Source organism: Euprymna scolopes, chromosome 15 (assembly GCF_053919585.1).
Source record: "Euprymna scolopes isolate OS-2025 chromosome 15, ASM5391958v1, whole genome shotgun sequence".
Lineage (NCBI taxonomy): Eukaryota > Metazoa > Mollusca > Cephalopoda > Sepiida > Sepiolidae > Euprymna > Euprymna scolopes.
In genome coordinates, this window is record NC_136496.1 from 35,887,436 (window position 1) to 35,906,157 (window position 18,722).

Genomic DNA, 18,722 nt, shown 5'->3' on the forward strand with positions numbered 1-18,722 from the left:
CAAAGTGTTTTTAACATGTTTTATTAACTATTTGCTCTTGTATGTATATATATATATATGTACTAGCAGCAGGAAGACCTATCATTGCTTGGGATTGGATGAGGATCATTATTTTTCACTATGCTCATAACACTATATTAGTTTTGCCCTTGGGCCAAGATCAAAGTGTATCAAAATGAAATCGAACTTTATTTTCTTACACATACACACACACAAAAAAAAAAAAAAAAAAAAAAAAAAAAAATGCACACACAACATACAGAAATGAATATACAAATTGTACATAGTTAAATTTTACATTGAACGCTGGGGTTATTAGTTAGATTAGGATCCACAGAGTGATTGAGGTATTTTGGTAAATGTTGCCAGTCAAGAGTAAGACTTCAAAGTCTCATCTGTTACATAGTCAAAAAGACCCTGTACCCTCCCCCTCCCAATTTCTTGTAGGGCCTTGTGCCTAATTTTGTTGAATTGAATTTTTTGTACGTTTTTTATGTTCAATTTTTTCTTTCTCAATAAAATATATAAACAAGATCAAAGTGTAGTATCTGTTCCGACAGATACTACAAGCAAAGACCAGATGTGGGGGCAACTCCACATACCTGACCTTTAACCAGCTCCCATTTCCCACCTCTCGGGAGCTGGTCCCCTTTTTCCCTTCCCCCTCCCTTCATTCCTCACATTAAAAATCGGCCTTGTGCCTAATTTGCTCGGTGGGGGAGCAAATAAATACCATCTGTTCCGGCAGATGCTGCAAGCTATGACTAGCAAAGACCAGCTATGACTAGCAAAGACCAGATGTGGGGGCAACCCCACATGCCTGACCTTTAACCAGCTCCCATTTCCCACCTCTCGGGAGCTGGTCCCCTTTTTCCCTTTTCTCTCTCTTCTCACATTAAAAATTGGCCTTGTGCCTAATTTGCTCGGTGGGGGAGCAAATAAATACCATCTGTTCTGATACTACACTTCATATTTTTGTTCTCAGTTAGTGGAGAAGAAATCTCTCACGACAGACAATTTTTATATTTTGTTCTTTTTCTCCACATTAAAAAAAAACGACCTTGGTGTCTAACTTTGCCTTTGTGGGAAGGCAAAGTAAATAGGAACACTATATCATTTTTTTTTTTTGTTTTTACTGGCCTTCACCCATATATAGTCGGGAGTTGATTGGAAAATTTTATTAAAATTAGATATATGTATCCGATCTTAAAAATAGTCTTTTCTCTTTTATAGATAAAAAGAATAATTTTTACAGGGGAATATTTTATGCTACACCGGTTAAGAGAGATAATAAAATCTCAGCAAATCATTTCTTCTTAAAAAACAAATTTATTATAATTTGGAGATGTGATTCAGTGGTAGAGCATTTGACTACAACTTGAACATTCCTACAAGCTCCAAATGTGAACTACTTCACATCCTACCCTTCTGGTACTCACCAATTTATTTAATCCATATCTCCATCATGGGAGATCTTATCTTTTTTATTTTTTTTTTACATAGGCGTCACCACTTATCAAGGCCGATAGGCCACTCAAGGATAAGGGTTAAAGAGTGTACAGTAGTCAAAAGGACAATATAGTAATCGATAGTAATGGAAGTTCGGTAAATTTGGTAACTTAAGTGGAACGGCTCATCAGAAACTTGTTCACGTTGGACTTGAAGACAACCATATTATAGACAGCTGGAAAGCAGGAAAACGGAAGACAATTCCACAGGCGTGCAGTTCTAAGAAAGAAGCTTTGATCATGGAATCTATGTTTAGGTTTAGGCACAGATAAAGAGTGTGGAAAATTATTGATAGGGTTTTCTGCTAGTCGAGTGTTTCTTGTGAAAGTTTGGCAAGGGGGGACCATAGATTGAAGCTCAGTCGAACACTTTCCATGAAAATAACGATACATCAGAGACAAACTCGCAACATCTCTTCTGTGAGATAGAGGTTGCAGCGAAGAGAAAAGGACATTTCCCACCAGGTCACGAAGTTTATTTTGGACTCTATCAAGGCAGGACAAGTCTTTTCTAGCAGCGCCTGCCCATATGTGGCAACACTATTCCATCCTTGGACGTATCTGGCTCTTATATAGATAGAGAATTGCATCAGCAGTGAGATATCTACTGGATCGATAGAAGGATCCGACCATTTTTCCAGTGGCCTTGGCAACAGATTTGATGTACGTATTCCATTTAAGATCAGGAGTAAAGGTCAAGCCCAGAAGCCTGTCAAAACTGGAGGCCTCCCCAAGACGAGAGCCATTCATTTTAATTGATGCCAGATGGGGATCAGAACGTTGATGATGTAAAAATAGAAGCTTGGTTTTAGATGCATTAAAAGTAACCAGCCACTCCTTTCCCCATTGTACAACGTGATCAAGATCAGAGGAGAGAGAATCTGTTACTTAAGAGAGAAATGGGGGAGGAAGAGTTGGGAGAGAGAGCATCTACTGCATTTTATTCTATTAATAGCCTGGGTGCCCGGCATTGCCCGGGTGTTTGGAGGTATATGTTGAGCAAAAAAAAAAATATGGTAGTAGGCAGGCAGGCTCAAACCCGTGACGCAAAGGCAGAAAAGAAAGTGAAAGAAAACCTGACGTCTTACCCCTACTCCATGATGCAACCGGAAGTTCGGAACGTTGAAATTAGTAAAATCATTTCAACCAATACGATGACTTGTAAAAATAGCGACACAAAACAATCAGACTTCCTTGTAGAAAACTGCTCAGTTGAGGGTGAAAAAAATAATGTTTTTAGCCAATTTTTCGCTATTTGTAGTCCGAAGGGTCGAGCTTCAAAACGATACTAATCTCATGAAAATTCGTCGCCTCTGTCGAAAGTTTTAGGCACACATACATACATACATACATACATACATACATACATACATACATTTAAACAGACAGATGAGATTTATATAATAGATTTTTTTGAATTTTTTAGATGAGGATCGATAATTTTGATTATTTGGACTACTGATCTCATCTTGAATTTTATTTGCATAACATTTCGGCCAATTTAACTTCTTCAGGTGTATCGTGTTGAACTCAGGAATCTTTCTGTTAAACTGCTTGGAATTTTCGAATGAAACCTTTTATATTCCTACAAGCTCGTGAGGACAAATGTGGACTACTTCACATCCTACCCCGTTGGTACTTACCAATGTACGCCATCCATATCTCCATCATGTGAGATCTAATCTGCTATTTAAGAAAAAGAGAGAGAAGATGAGGAATAGGGAGAAAAAGTAGGGAGAGAGAGGGTCTCCTACTCTTTATCCTATCATATCCTAGGTCCACCGTATCCCGGAGTTCTACTGTATTTGAATTATTTGGACTACTGTTCTCATCTTGAATGTTATTTGCACAATGTTTCGGCCAATGTAACTTGCAACCTTCTTCAGGTGTATCTTGTTGAACTCAGAAATCTTTCTGTCAAACTCAAGAATCTGCGTGGAATTTTGAGCAGAACCACGGGGTTAACATGCTTTTTTTCTATCAGCTATAACCAGGTAAAAGTCTTAAATAAGTCACAATTGTATTCTTAGTATTGTCCACACTGAGGATTGAACCTTCAACCTCCACAAGAGTGTCACTTTGAACTGAATTTTACTTAGTACTTTATTCGTTAGATCACAGGTCTTTGCTGACAAGATACACCTGAAGAAGGCCGGAGATTACATCGGCTGAAACGTTGTGAGAATAACACCCAAGATGAGAACAGTAGTCCCAACAATCTAAATAGTATAAATGCTCTTTATCTGTTCACACAAGTTGACGAAACATTTTCTCCCCCACTCCAAACCGTCCCCCTTCCTCGTCAATGCGTTGTCGTTGTTTGCTAACGATTTACAAAACAATCTAGGGCTGTTCATTTAGTAAACATTAAACTTCAATAACAACAGCAGTGGACGATAGGACGCTTTCATGAGAAGTGGGTTTAAGCATAAAGAAAAAATATGGGTGCGTGGATGAAGACCTACATGCTTATTGTATTGGTCTTTTTTTATTATGGACTCTGGGAGGTTGATGTAACTGTTTGCGGTCTTCGTTCAGCTGGGGTAATGGGAACTCGTTTAGAAGTGCGACACACACACACACACACAAACGCAACACGTATGCATACAACACACATGCACACATCGCATACATACACACAACACACATACACACAATCATACACACACCACACACAATCATACACACATCACACACATACACACACCACACATACATACACACAACACATATGCACATACACACATACAACACACATACGCACATAATAAAGAAAGGAAGAAAGAAAATAGAAATTGTGACATATACACGAAAGAAAACAAGAATGATATAGAATAAATGTTTTTTTGCGTCTAGACATTCACTTTTTGTTATCTTGAAAACTTTCAAAGTTTGTGTCTTACTTTTGTTTTTAAAGAATGCCAAGCATTTGATCTATATGTTTTGGGATTGTAGATTGTTAATTGCCTGAACATTGTTATTTCTTGAACCAACTTCGAAATCTAGTGGGAAGTGATATCTTTTGGGGGTTTTTTCTCACAAAATAAACATTGCTAGTTTTTCCAAACTTTAGCATTATTCTCATAGTAATTGCCCGACTGAGCTTCAATTTCTGTCCTCCCAATCCTGTAAAATATTCACAGCAAAAAACTTGTCTAGCTATAAACACTGTAGAGAATTTCCCTTCCTCTGTCTGTGTATCTAAAACTAAATAAAACTTCCATGAACAAAATTTCTTTTCAAGGACTTCCCGTCTGTGAAACACAATACCATGGGGCTGCTTACTGGCTGACTATAACATGGTTGTTTTCAAGTCGAATGTTAACAGATTCTTTTGGAGTCGATCTATTAAATAATCAAATCCTTTTCATTTTTACCCACCATTTTCCAGTCCTCTTAAGGTGTTGTTTCATTAACCCTTATCTTCGAGTGGCCTCTCAGCCTTGATAAAAAGTGATTCGTTAGTATAAAAAAACATCCTTGTTGTTAACTAGAATTATCTACAACATGGTTCGTCATCAGAGTAGAATTACCCTTCCTACCTTGGGACGAATTTCAAGGTTTCAGGAAAAGAGCACATATTGGTAGATACAAATTATAGAATATAGATATTTGGGATGTTTTATGAAAGAGGGCCATCACCAATGAAAAAAAATAGTTTTGCCCCACCCCACCTCTCAAAAATAAACCCATAAGTTAGGCACAGTGTGCGCACACACTCCTGACCTACTTTGGTAAGTCCTGTATAAACATGCATTGGATTAGAGATAGAGTTAAAGATTAGGATTCCGCTTGGAGATCAATGAAACCCAAATTTTTTGTTCTACAAAAATTCAGAATAAACGCCACTGTGGAACGCCTCGCAGAATGGTGGACATCTATATGCGTTTAAGGAAAATTACGGATTTACTACTTTTTTATGACAAATTAAGGCATGATAAAAGCACGACAAATAGCTCTTGCTTGTTCTCTATTTCTGTGATATTTAGGCACGTCATTTGAGCAACCTCGGATTCTTATGTGAAAAACATTAATAAGCAACTGATTTTAACTTAGACAGATTGCCATGCTGTTTTTGTTTTGTTTGTTTTTTTCACTAAAAACCTTTGCATTGTTAATTTATTAACAATGCAGTTCAGCAGCACTTTGTAGACTCCCTGAGTTTTACTTTGTTCCCTTTCTTGCGGGAAGGTGTCAACAGCCTCCTACATATGGCACTTGTTATTCCCAAATGGTCGCCCATCTGGTACTGATCAGACTCAACATTGCTTAACTTTGATTATCTAATGAGAACCGGTGTGTCAACGCAATTATGCATATGTGCTAAATTCAACATAGCGTGTTGTGGACAAAAGAGAGAAAAACAAACTGAAAGATATTTTTAACTAGCGGTGGTGCCCGGCATTGCCCGGGTGTTTAGGTAGTGTAGTAAGGAACCCGGGGGGGGGGGGGTCAAAACAACAGTAGGCAGAGGTGTTAAAAAAAAAGTGGTAATAGGCAGGCAGGCTCAAACTCGTAATGCAAAGGAGAAAAAAAGGTTAAAAAATATGTGACGTCTTAGCCGATGTCTTCATCGCCCGACAAGAAGTTCCGAATGTTGAAACTAAGCATAGTTAATCCAACCGATACGATGACTTACGAAAATGGCGACGCAAAAACTGACCCCTTCCTGTAGAAAATTGCTCAGTTGAGGGTGAAGGAATTAATGTTTTTGGCCAATTTTCTATATTTGTCGTCCGAAGGATTGAGGTTTAAAACGATATCGGTTTCGTCACATTCCGGTGTGTCTGTTGAAAGATTTTGGCAGACATACAAACATGCTGCAGTTGAACTGCATCCGGGTTGAGAAAGAAGGAATGGAAGGTTCTTTTGGGTCTGTCAGTCAGGAAGTCATTCTTTGTGCAGTCCTAGGTTGGCAGCAGTTATTTTTTATGAAAATTGTTGATGCTGGATGTCGAGTGGTCGAGGACGAGAGAGAAAGAAAGATGTCTAGCTTCTCTACTGGTTGGGTTCTCTCTGCTGACTGATCATGTTTTCCAAAGGGGGCTAAAGAAGTTCTTTAGGGGATAGATGAATTAATGCACCCCACCAGCTGGTTGGTCAATGTGTGGTTGAATCACTCAGCAAGGGGTGGGGGGGGATTCACAAGGGAAAATAAATCAGTTGTGACTGCTACAAAAATTTTGCTTGGTTTTTGGTACAGAGAGAGAGGAGGGATGGCGGAGGACGTCTCTATTGTGGCTGTGGTTAGGCAGGTTCTTGTAAATGTTTTACAGGTGGAGAGCATGGATTTGAGTTCAATCAAAAGAATGTTTCAACAAACTGGGATCCCTCTCATATGGAGTTCATACTTCTATTTATAATACGTTTTTATTAGTAGTATCTCACTTGCTAGGAGCTCTCACACAGAGATTGCTCACTAACAAAAACGAGTGGTGTTCCCTGGAGTCCGGGTGACAACAACTCTCCCAGATTTCCAGTATTCTCCACCCCTTTCGATAACCTTTGCAAATGAATTTGCATCATCACAACAGCCGTTTGCCATTGAGTTCTCACTGGCAATTCCAAGATTCTTAACATTTGGTTTTGTAGTCTTTTAATGGAAACCTTAAAAAATTCAAAGCTAGTGAATATCATAAATACCTTTTTTATTTGCAAGCTTATAATTTTTCTTCAGTTCATAAGAGGTGTGAGAGGAGTAAAGAAATCAGAACACCAGATTTGATTGGCCAAATAAAGAATTTCATGGATAAAGACTGTCCTGTGTCTGTAGAGACAATAAGTGCACAGTTTGATGTCAGTGTGGGAACTGAAGATGTGGAAGATTTGTGCGAATGCACCAGTCCACAACTCCATCCTTGTCACAGACTATTTGACCAAGATGGGCATCAAGACAGTTCCTCACCCTCCCTATAGTCCAGACCTTTCTCTCTTGGTTATCTCCTAAGTTGTTGGAAAATCTTAGAAGATGTCGTTATAAGACAATTGATGAGATGAAAGGTTGCTGTTATGAGGGTCATGAACACGCTCACACAAGAGGAATTCCATGGTGCCTTCCAGAAGTTATTGGAATGGTAGAACAAGTGCATTGCAGCTGGAGAAGATTACTTCGAAGGGGACTAGTGTTTCATGTGTGTACTATCAATTTTTTTGATGAGTCAACACCTAAAAATTTAGTATTAAAATAATAATAACTGATTGTTTATGCATTACGAAACAGGTGGTGTAAAATATTTGTAAATTTTGACATGTTGAAAAAAATAAATGGTAAGATGAATAAAATCTTGGAATCTGAATATAGCCGTTTTGTGATTCATTTATATATATATATATATATATATATATATATATATATATATATATATATATATATATATATATATGTTGCAGCAGGTCAAGAGATGCACCAAGCGGCCGTACAACTATAAGGTAGACAAAGAAACAAAAAGCAATAGCAAAAGAAGGATGACAGACACTGAAATTCATTTAAAGACAATGGATCGTCTTTTGTTGACCAAGAAAATAAATGCTAGTGACAAATTCAAAAGGTCTGGAGATCGTGATCAGTCTGGCTAAGACAGGATCAGCCTCTGGAATTGGAAAGCTTTATGTCAGTAGGCACTGAGAGAGGTAACCAGATGACAGACGACAGTGAGTACTGGAACAGAGCTGTTGAGCATCAGTAAGTACTGGTATGGGCAGATGGACGTTGACAGGCTCTGGAGTAGGTATCCTGATGTCAACCAGCGCTGGAAAAGGTATCTTGACAGTTACAGGCTATGGAAAGCTGTTGAGGGCTGCAGGAGACACTGGAAACCACAAGAGTGAGCCGGAGTTTGCTGGTTGTAGAAAAGTAGTCTCAGCTGTGCCTAAACCTAAACGTAGATTCCATGAACAAAGCTTCTTTCTTAGAACTGCACGCCTGTGGAATTGTCTTCCGTTTTCCTGCTTTCCGGCTGACTACAATATGGTTGTCTTCAAGTTTAACGTAAATAAGTTCTTGATGAGCCGTTCCATATAAGTTATCAAATTTACCAAATTTTCATTACTAATGATTACTATATTGTCCAATTTCTACTGTACACTCTTTAACCCTTATCCTTGAGTGGCCTCTTGGCCTTGATAATGTGGTGATGCCTATGTAAAAAAAAAAAAAAAAAGGAAGCATGCAGGCAGTAGTAGTTGCATATGAGTAGTTAGTGGTTCGCATTCAAGTAGTTTGTTTATTGCATAAAAGTAGTTTGTTGATCGTATAAAAGTTGTGTTTGAATTACTGTTACTGCTGCTGAGACTCTGCTGAGACTGGGCTTGTCATTTTGACTGGAGACATCAGTCGCATTTGGGAGACCTCCTGCTTCCTAGCCGAATTAAGGCCTTTTTGGCCGCAGAAGTGCTGTCTTCATGAAATAGGGTTGGTACAAAAGATGTTATTCTTAGTAAAAGACAAATAAATAGAATTAATTTCTTATTGAGCCTGGCATGGTAAAAAGAGTTTCAAATGTACATTGAGGGTGTTTATGTTCGATTTGGTGTGAAATCAAAAGTCTATTGTTATTAATTATTTGAAAAAAAAAGTTGTGTTTTTTTTTTTTTCATTTGCGGATAAAACGAAAAAAAATAGACATAATAAACACCCATGCAAAACATCTACATGCATTGACGCCCATGAGTTGCATGTGAATGGCATGTGCTGGTCATGTGGCTGAATTTTTCATGTGAAACGCCACCATTGGGTGTTTTTTTTACTGGAGTGGAAAAATACTGGTGTTCTAAAACGCATCATGACACACACACATATATATATATATGTATATATATATATATATGTATATATATATATATATATAAAGTTCAGTTACTTGTCGCACTGACATTGATATTAAAAGCCCACTTTTCTATCTTTCTATCTTAATAGTGAATACAATTTCCTTAAATACTTAGTCTTGAATATACCATTGACTTTAAAAAGCATAACTAATTTGCATATTCCTTTAAAAACGAACTGTTATTAATTCACTATTTGTTTTTTCTGTTTTCTTATTGAATGATTAGTTTCATTTCACTATGATGCACAGTTCTATTTGTGCATATTTTCTACATTGTGCATAATTGCATGGCATTTGGAGCTGCATTTAGAATAAATCTCTTATCTGTCTGTGAAATGGTTTCTACCAAACTACTTTTTCAATTTTTGGTGTACAGACTTGAAACTTTATATGTATGTTGGATTATGGTCGGGCAATGCTGGGTTTTGTGAATAGCAAACATAAAAAAAAGAACATTCCAGATAGTCAAACCCCATTAAAAAAAAATTTTTTTCTATTAAAGTCAGACAGTAAATGATGAGTTATAGTAGCGGCTTCCTATTTCAAAGAGTGTATGTTGAAATGGTGAACAAAGTTATAAAAATTATAGTAAGTTAACTAGAGCAGAAGCATGCATGGTACTATCAAGTGTAATTTACCTGATGTCAATGTAAATGATTGAAGTGCAGTTACCATCGATGATCATGCACTGGGGTGTCTCCCGGTATAGGATAAGTCAAATCGAAAATATATGTCCATAGAATTAGAAAAAGATTTTTTTAAGTATATAGATATTAATAAAACTGTAAAAAGTAATATGTTCATAGAAAAAAGGAAAAGAAAAAATGATTCATTGAAAGGCTGATGTGTTTTTCTGTTTTATGTTTAATTCAAAAAGTATCCGTTAATGGGTTTTTTCTTCGTTAATGTGGTCTCCTGTATTTTTAATTACTATTATTGTTGTTGTTGTTGTTGCTGTTTTTTTTTGTTTTTTTTGTTTTTTTTGTTTTTGTTGCTTTTTTCTTCTTTTTTATTTAAAAAAAAAAAGACAATGAAACCGGATATTAGATAAGGAAAAGAAAGATAAACTAATTTTTTTTCTCTCTCGGACCTTACAAACTATAGAAATGTATTTTTTTAAATTTTGCTAATGTGAACAATGGTTGACTTTTTTTTTGCTTTTGTTTTGTTTTATATATTACTAGCGAGGGGTACCCGGTGTTGCCCGGGTGTTTGGAGGGGAGGGGGTTAAAAAAAAAGTAAGTATGAGGATCGAACCAGGCAAAGTTGTAAATTAAAGTGTGAAAAAAAGAAAGTGCGATAATAACCATTGCCCCACCCCGCGAGATGCTAACAGAAACACGTTTGAATTTATTTAATTAGTTGGATTTAGCAGGTGCCCGTTTTAAATAAGGTCAAGTTTTGACTGCGGGATAGTATTCATTTACTGCTGAACGCCCCCCCCCCCGCCGAAGATATTATAGGAAAAAGACTAACCCACATGCGGCGAGCGACAAATATTGAATATTTATCTTCCCGAAATCGAGCAAATTAAATAGACAGGCGAACTTCGTTGTTAACTGTGAGATATTACGATTTATATGTGATATAAAAAGTTTTAAAAAGTTGTTAAGCAAGCGACCGCTTCTCTGAAAGAAGCCTTTTGTAGACACACAGAAAAAGCGAACACACATACATACATACATGATGCATGATGATTGCAACGTCCTGTCAGACGAGTGCCACTCCCTCAGACATTTAAAATTCATGAGCCCAAATGTCTGAGGGAGTATCTATACAAAGATGATGTTACAGAGTCTTAGCTTTGTACGACAGCTAAGTCTCTCTCTCGGTTCAAAATGTTGAGAACCAGCAACAAGCAAGAGCAAGATAGCCAGCAACAAATTAAACTGCAGACCAGCTTAATGCGGGTAATGGTCTTCCGCTTTATGGTTTTTTAAATCAGAGATTTGCTTCTCCTAGAAAGGTTGCCTTCATCACGGCTTACAGGAGCCCTCTCCACCCCAATACACATATACACAAACACAAATATACAAGGTGCTAGTTGGCCGTTGACCCAGAAAAGAGTTCATTCGCCCATACATACATACATATATACATACATTTTCGGTTTTATATTTATAGATTTTAATTGGAATTCATTATTGAGATGAGTATTATTTATATTAATTTATTTATTGCGGCCTACTATTCTCATCTTTATTAGTTGTTGTTGACGAAGACCAGAGAAACAACAACTAATAAAGATGAGAATAGTAGTCCACAATAAATAAATTAATATTGTTTTGTTTTGTTGTTTTCTGTTTTGTACTGTAGGCAATGGTGGAGAAGAAGCGTGGAGTGAAAAATGTATTCATTTTATGTATACATTTTTGGGTCCTTACTACACCACCTAAACATCCAGGCAACGCCGGGCACTCTCGCTAGTCTATATATATAAAAGCCAAAATATGTGTGTGTTTGTAAGTCTGCCAAAAACTTTCGACGCATGCAATGAACACTGACAAAATTGGTATTGTTAGAAAGATTGGACTCTCGAAAGACAAAATATTTAAAAGTTGGCCCCAAACATTGATTCTTTGACCGTCAAAGGGTCCGTTTTTTACAAGAACGGGTCAGTTTCTTTTGTTGACATTTTTTTGCAAAGTTATTATATGCCTTGCAATGACTAACCTTATTTTGAACGTCGGCGATATCATATGTCGCGGTGGGCGCAGCGACCAAACCGTTTGCTTTTTCACTTTCTTTTCCTCTTAGCATAACAGGTTCGAACCTGGCTACTGCAGCTAATTTTTTTTCTTTTTTGCGCTTGCACAAGTACTCGCTATTTTCATTTTTTTAGTGGGTTGGTTAATTTTTTTTTTTTTTTTTTTTTGCGTTTAGTGATATTTTTTTTTTTTAGGGTTCCGTTAATCAATGCCCTTACTATGAAACCTTTCCACACCCGGGCAACGCCGGGTATGCCCGCTAGTATATATATGAAAGAGATCTTGTCTGTGTGTGTGCATAGCGGTCTCTACCAAACTCCTCTGTCAAGTTTTCCTCTACAAACTTGAAACTTGTAATATAGGGGATTTGGACCTGTGAAATAAATTTGATTTGGTTTTTAGCCAGTAAAAACAACTGCTAAGGAGTCATAATTGGGGAAAAAAATGAACATGGCAAGCTGACTTAAAGTGCTCTTGTATTCATGTGCAAATATATATTTATTTGTTAAAGTCGGTTAAATTTTAATATTTTCTTATCCATCTCAAACGGTAATGACTAAGGCTAGAGCATTAAGTCTTTTGGCTTCTATTTTAGCTGATTCACCAAATTCATTTTTTTTACTTTTGAAATCACTACTATATATTGGGTACAATATAATAATCAATAGATTTTTGGCTCTTTAATAATAAATACAAAATCTGCATGAATTAAAATATCATATTTAAGCGTATTTTATGACCGGGCCACGCTACTATGTATTGGGTACAATATAATAATAATAAATATAGAATTGGCTCTATAACAATAAGTACCTAATCTGCATAAATTAAAATATCATATGTATGCGTATTTTACGACTGGGCAAGCCCGGACCGCTTTCTAGTCTATCATATAGCCACAATTTAAATAACAGGACAATTATAGGAATTATAAGAAAGGAAGCCTTCAGAGCGTTGTTGAGTGTGTTTGTGTAATGTGACGTTTACATAATTTTCCAATGAAACCCATTCTGTGTCATTTAAGCAGAAGTAATTATTAATCGAGTCTTTAACACCTTTTTCCAATAGAATATAATGATTTCTGTGAGCGTCTAATAATCGATAAGTCTTTAGAAATCGCGTCTTTGGGGATGGAACGGATTGTTCGAATATCGATACAAGAATCCAACCAACGTCTTTGCAGCTGTCGACGTTCGGTTTCCAACGACAACGTATTTAATCTCGACAGTTAGCCGTAATTCTACCAAAATATGAACATAAATAGCATCGTCTGTCGAATGATTGTTTACCATTGAGAAATCTTACGTCGCAAACAGTTAAATTAAGTAAGTAATTCAAGTTTATTTATTTCCTTTTATGCTTTTACAGCATATCAATACTTGGTACTTGTTCAGAATTTCACCCATACGAAAAAAAAAAAGAAAAAAAAAAGGTAAATGTTTATTTTAACTGTAACACAAACAACGCCGACCATTCTAGTTTGTGTTTTAAGAGGTTTTCCGGGTCGTTGACAACAAATCTGATATTCAAACAGGTTGCGAATTTACCGCGTTAATGTGAACGGATGGGGCCCCAAGATCCATTCTCGTTCTTGAACAACAGAAAAAGAATTAAATTAAAATTCAACAGTTCAAAGAATTTAGACATTTTTTAATTAAACAATTCAAAGAATTAGAATTTTTCAAAATTCAACGGTTCAAAGAAGATTTTTAATTAAACAGTTCAGTTCAAATAATTAGAATTAAAAAAAAAAATAAACAGTTAAAATAATTAGAATTAAAAAAAAATAAACAGTTAAAATAATTAGAATTTTTAAAAATTAAACAGTTCAAATAATTAAAAAAAATTTTTTAATTAAACAGTTCACATAATTAGAATTAAAAAAAAATTAAACAGTTCAAAAATTAGATTTTTTTAAAATTAAACAGTTGTGCAGTCACACACACACACACACACACACACACACACACACACACACACACACCTGCGCAAATAAATTTATTCATTTCAATTTCCCCGTGCATTTTGCACAAAAATAAGTTCTTCCAGTAATGCCCACACATTTTTCTCACAAGAACAAAAGTAAAATGAACATATTTCTGGCTGACGTAGTTGGCGACAGTATCACGTGACACAAGCGACTAATGAGAAAATTCAGAAGATTGTCTTTTTAACGCTTTTCCAAAAACCAAAATATCAGTAGCAGCAATCTTGTTTTTGGAGTCGGCCCAGAATGTATAAAAACGCATCAAACAGTCTTCTAGGATTCAGTTCATTCAATTCATTCAGTCGTTTCGACGACACACAAGAACATGCCTCTTGTCTTCACAACATTGTCGCTGCCGATGCCGTCAACACCATGATGACATACGCCACTCAAAAATCACTTATGCACACATGCATCCACTCCGCACATTTTCTAATTAATAACACCAAATTACTTTCCTCACGAATTACCTTCCTCATGGGACTTTTTAAGTAAGGTGAACTTCGCCAGATAAAACACAAACTTTAAAATAATCTCATTATTTTCACACAGGACTTTAACCTTCTAAACTCCTTGATTTCATGAAGGACTTTCATCTAACATTTTAATCATAATGACTTCGAAAGAACTTTCACTGATTGGACTTTTTGTTTATTCACCTTTTTGTTTTTGTTAAAAAATAAATGCAATGCATTTTAAATCAGAAGGAGGTGTCGTTTTGTTTCATTCTTTTTTTTATTATTTTGTTTGGGGCAAAGAGATTTAATTTTACTTAAAACTCTGCAGCCCTACACAGTTCAAAGAATTTTTTAAAAATTAAACAGTTTCACGAGATTAGTTACTTTTCATATAATGTTGAAAAGGTTAATTTTTTGCCTCGACACCAGTCACAGAGTATGACATAACCCACCTTTTCCCCCGATCTCAGAACGAGGCTGGATCTTGGGACCTCATCCGTTCACATTAACCATTTACCGTTTGCATGGTATTAACTCTTAGACCTTAGGACTACTTTGCATTTCACCGCCTTCGTTAACGCTACATGCGAGCGGTTCTCACTGAAATGTGTGCACATGCACGCAGTCACATGACGTTTCACAAGGCGCATTAATACATGGCAGACATTTTAAATCACAAATAGTTTTTATAAAATAAAAAAAAAATAGTTTTCACCTCATTTAATAGTAAAAATAACGCTGTCAGTGAGTTTTCACGAGTGGTTTACAAAGCATTGGAAGGGGGTATTCAATTATAGAACTCATATAGTTTTTAACAGGTGCTTCTGCAGTTTAATTAACCTTTTTTTCCGTAAGTTACTTACGCGTTACTTACGAAAAAAAAATGTTAATTAAAGTGCAGAAGCACCTGTTGAAAACTATACAAGTTCTATAATTGAATACCCCCCTCCAAAAAAAGAACGAAAAACATAAAAATATGTTTTTGTAAACCGCTCGTGTAAACTTAATCTTTTAGATTAATTAAAAAGCATTAAAAACTATGTAACAAAAAAAAAAAAAAATGAACCACCTTTTTAAAAAAAAACAAAAAAACTTTCTTGTTATTTAAAATGTCCGCTAAAGATTCCTCTGCGATGTGACAAGTCACTTTACTATGCATGTGAGCATCATATAAGAAAACACTACCGCACATAGCGTTAACGAAGGCAGTGAAATGGCACAAAATAGTCCCATACTATGCAAAGGGTAAATTTGCGACAGGTTTAAATGCCAGATTCGTTTTCAGCGGCCTCAATAACCTTTAAACACAAACTAGAATGGTCGGCGTTGTGTTACAGTCAAAATAAACATTTACCAAAAAAAAAGAAAAAGAAAGAAAAAAACTGTATGATGTACGTACTCGTGACGGAAAGAAAATATCATACACCAAAAATCACGTAAATTGATCAAATACTCTTATTTTTAAATAAAGATATCAAATTTTCTAAGCAACTATCTTGTGACGTCGTCCGGAAAACAGTCTGAAGGGCCCAATGAGATAACTCCAAATTTAGATTTTAGAAAGCCATTCTTAACATGGAGAGTGATCGGCATTGGAAAAACTCAAATTAGCTTAAAAATGATTTTCTTTATAAAAAAAGTAAAACAATTTGATCAATTTACGTGATTTTTGGTGAATGATATTTTCTTTCCGTTACGGGTACGTACATCATGCAGATTTATAAGGATAAGTGACGATGAATATCCATTCTAACAATTAAAAATAACTTTATTGATTATCTTGAATTAGCATGAATGTAGAGTAAAAGAGAAGACGGTTCTTATTTACTTGCTTCCCCACGAGGGCAGAGTTAGACACAACGCTTGGGTTTTTAATGTAGGGAAAATCCAGCTCTCAAAAAGGAGCACTCTGAAAGATAGTAACAGAAATAAAAATTGTGTCAGTCATGAAGGATTTTTCCTCCACTGACAGAGGACAGAAAAGGGGTGCGCGATCCTTTTCTAGTCTCACATAAAAACATGCGTTCACATCTCAAGCTATATTACTTGTCATATACATACGCGCACACAAACATACATGCCCACGTCCACACACGTACACATATTCACGTTCACGTACATACACACACACGCTAACGTACGCACATACACGCACGCATGGACAACGTCACTTCCCCTTTCAAAGGAAATCCACACATGTGCAAAAGACCACTGGAAACGGCTATAAAAGCAAGAGACAAGCTGTTTCCAGCCTTTTCAGACCAGCTTCCTAGCTGGGCAGTCTACAGACCGGCAGCGAGCCTTTTCGGCATGCGCGCACGCGCGTACCTCACACCACTTGCTACTATGTGGGACAAAAAGCCAACAGACAGTACGTACACTTTATACGCTTTCTATCTCCATGAACTGGATTGACATTCTCACTCTTTCTCACTCTATCTCCCCTTCGTTTTGGTCCATCAACACAGACATGTGCGCGACTATCTACTGAGCTTAACCCTCTCTTTCTACAGGCTGGCTTGCCACTTCGCGTTTCTCTCTTGCATTCCCCTTTCCTTCCACGCGCGTAGTTGTCAACGGCCGAATGAACACGTGTACACCCAAGACTTTCATTTCTCAACAGAAAATAAATGACATGTTTATTTGATTCCAGCATTTGAGTTCTTTGTTTCCTTCATTCAATTCGTTCCATTATTTTTTTTTGTAGCGAGTTTAGGGTATTTATATCCTAGTCTTCTACAAGTAAAAGGTAGCATCAGAACTGTGAGGGCTGTGAGGGGAAACATGGGTTCATCTATATTGGATGGAGATAAAAAGGTTAGACAGTTCTCTTTGAAGAAAAGTGTTGTATGTTGAAGTTAGGGTGTGGTGGTAGCCATGATGGATTCTTTATCTCCTCATGAAACCTAGGGCCAAAGACTGGGACAGGTTTTATCACCACCAGCAGTTCTGTAGAGCCTAAAAGAGTAAAATGTGTCGTCTGTACTAAGAGCGGAAAAGGGAGAGGAGATAGTTGTTATCACTGATCAAGAAAGTGGAATCTGCCTTGCAGTACCATTAACCTTTATATAAACTTTATCACGTGCTCAGCTCGTCACAGAGATGGCTTCTGATTAGGCAAGCCCGAAGAGAAGTTAACTGTCAGCACTAATCACCACAGAGTTTACAAACCAGAGATATTCAAAATCTCAAACTGCAAAGGGTTGCTACCTGCTACAGATTTTTCTGTGCTTGTTAAGCTATAACCGACAAATCTATTTTTTTAAATATATCGTTTTAAGCAAACAATAATATTACGTACTTAATTGTCATGTTGAAAATAGTAATATATCCAAAGATTATGAAAATTCATCGTATGGAACAACTGCTATTGTGTTTTTAGTTAAAAAAAGAAAAAAAAAACAAGTCTATAACTATAGACAACAAATATTGCAGCCATGACACAAGTAATCTAAAATATTATTTTCAGAGTTATGTCCCCTGTGTTACATCGACCGAAACGTGAAAATGACACTAAAGATGAGAACATTGGTCCAATGAATCCAAATAATGAATAATTAAGTACTGTTTGTAACTATACTTATAATCTTCACAAATTTAATCAAACAAAAATGAGTTGTGTTTGAAGGCTATATCAATGCTATTCATGGGAAATACCATGAACATAAGTTAGCATATAAAAGAATAATGACAATATTAGAAGGAATTTTCAATAATTTTTAAGTGTATTACGTATATTTATGAACATAATGTGTCCTACAAGATGGTAGGTGTTGACATCCCTAATTTTCGAGAATAGTATCTCTTTATATATTATTCCTTAATTGGAATTCATTTTTGAGATGAGCATTATATATATTAATTTATTTTTATTTTGGACTATTATTCTCATCTTTATTAGTTGTTGTTTTTCATCTTTTATTGGTTTGTTTTATTCACAATGTTTCAGCCAACTAATCCTCTGGCCTTCGTCAGGTGGTAACCGTGACGGATAGGAACTTCGAATCTCCTAACTGCATTCTCAGCCATCACTGCCATCCGTAGTTGTTGTCGTCTTACCACATTTTGGCCAAGTAAACCTCTGGCACGCTTTGGGTGGGATTGAAACCGCTATCTTCAGCAGCAACTAATAAAGATGAGAATAATAGTCCGAAATAAAAATAAATTAATAGTATCTCTTCTTCAGGAGAAAAAATAAATGTAATTATTCAGTGGAGCTTTCTTTTATTTGTTTT

The 18,722-nt window shown here is 36.1% G+C and overlaps 2 protein-coding genes across 4 annotated transcripts in view; one reads left to right on the forward strand and one right to left on the reverse strand.

The window, feature by feature from the left end:
• The window catches only part of LOC145293778 (trypsin II-P29-like), a 53,229-nt gene extending 43,102 nt beyond the window's left edge, over positions 1–10,127 (reverse strand). The window contains exon 1 of the mRNA XM_080140302.1: positions 9,973–10,127. Coding sequence (XP_079996428.1) covers positions 9,973–10,009 — 37 coding nt within the window. The 5' untranslated portion in view covers positions 10,010–10,127. The remainder of the gene's footprint in view (positions 1–9,972) is intronic.
• Positions 10,128–13,204: 3,077 nt separating this feature from the next.
• The window catches only part of LOC145293779 (succinate-semialdehyde dehydrogenase, mitochondrial-like), a 94,603-nt gene continuing 89,085 nt past the window's right edge, over positions 13,205–18,722 (forward strand). The window contains exon 1 of one of the 3 annotated variants that reach the window (XM_080140304.1): positions 13,205–13,367. The gene's annotated coding sequence lies outside the window, so the exon portion shown is untranslated. The remainder of the gene's footprint in view (positions 13,368–18,722) is intronic. The other 2 variants (XM_080140310.1, XM_080140308.1) reach the window with 2 other exon arrangements.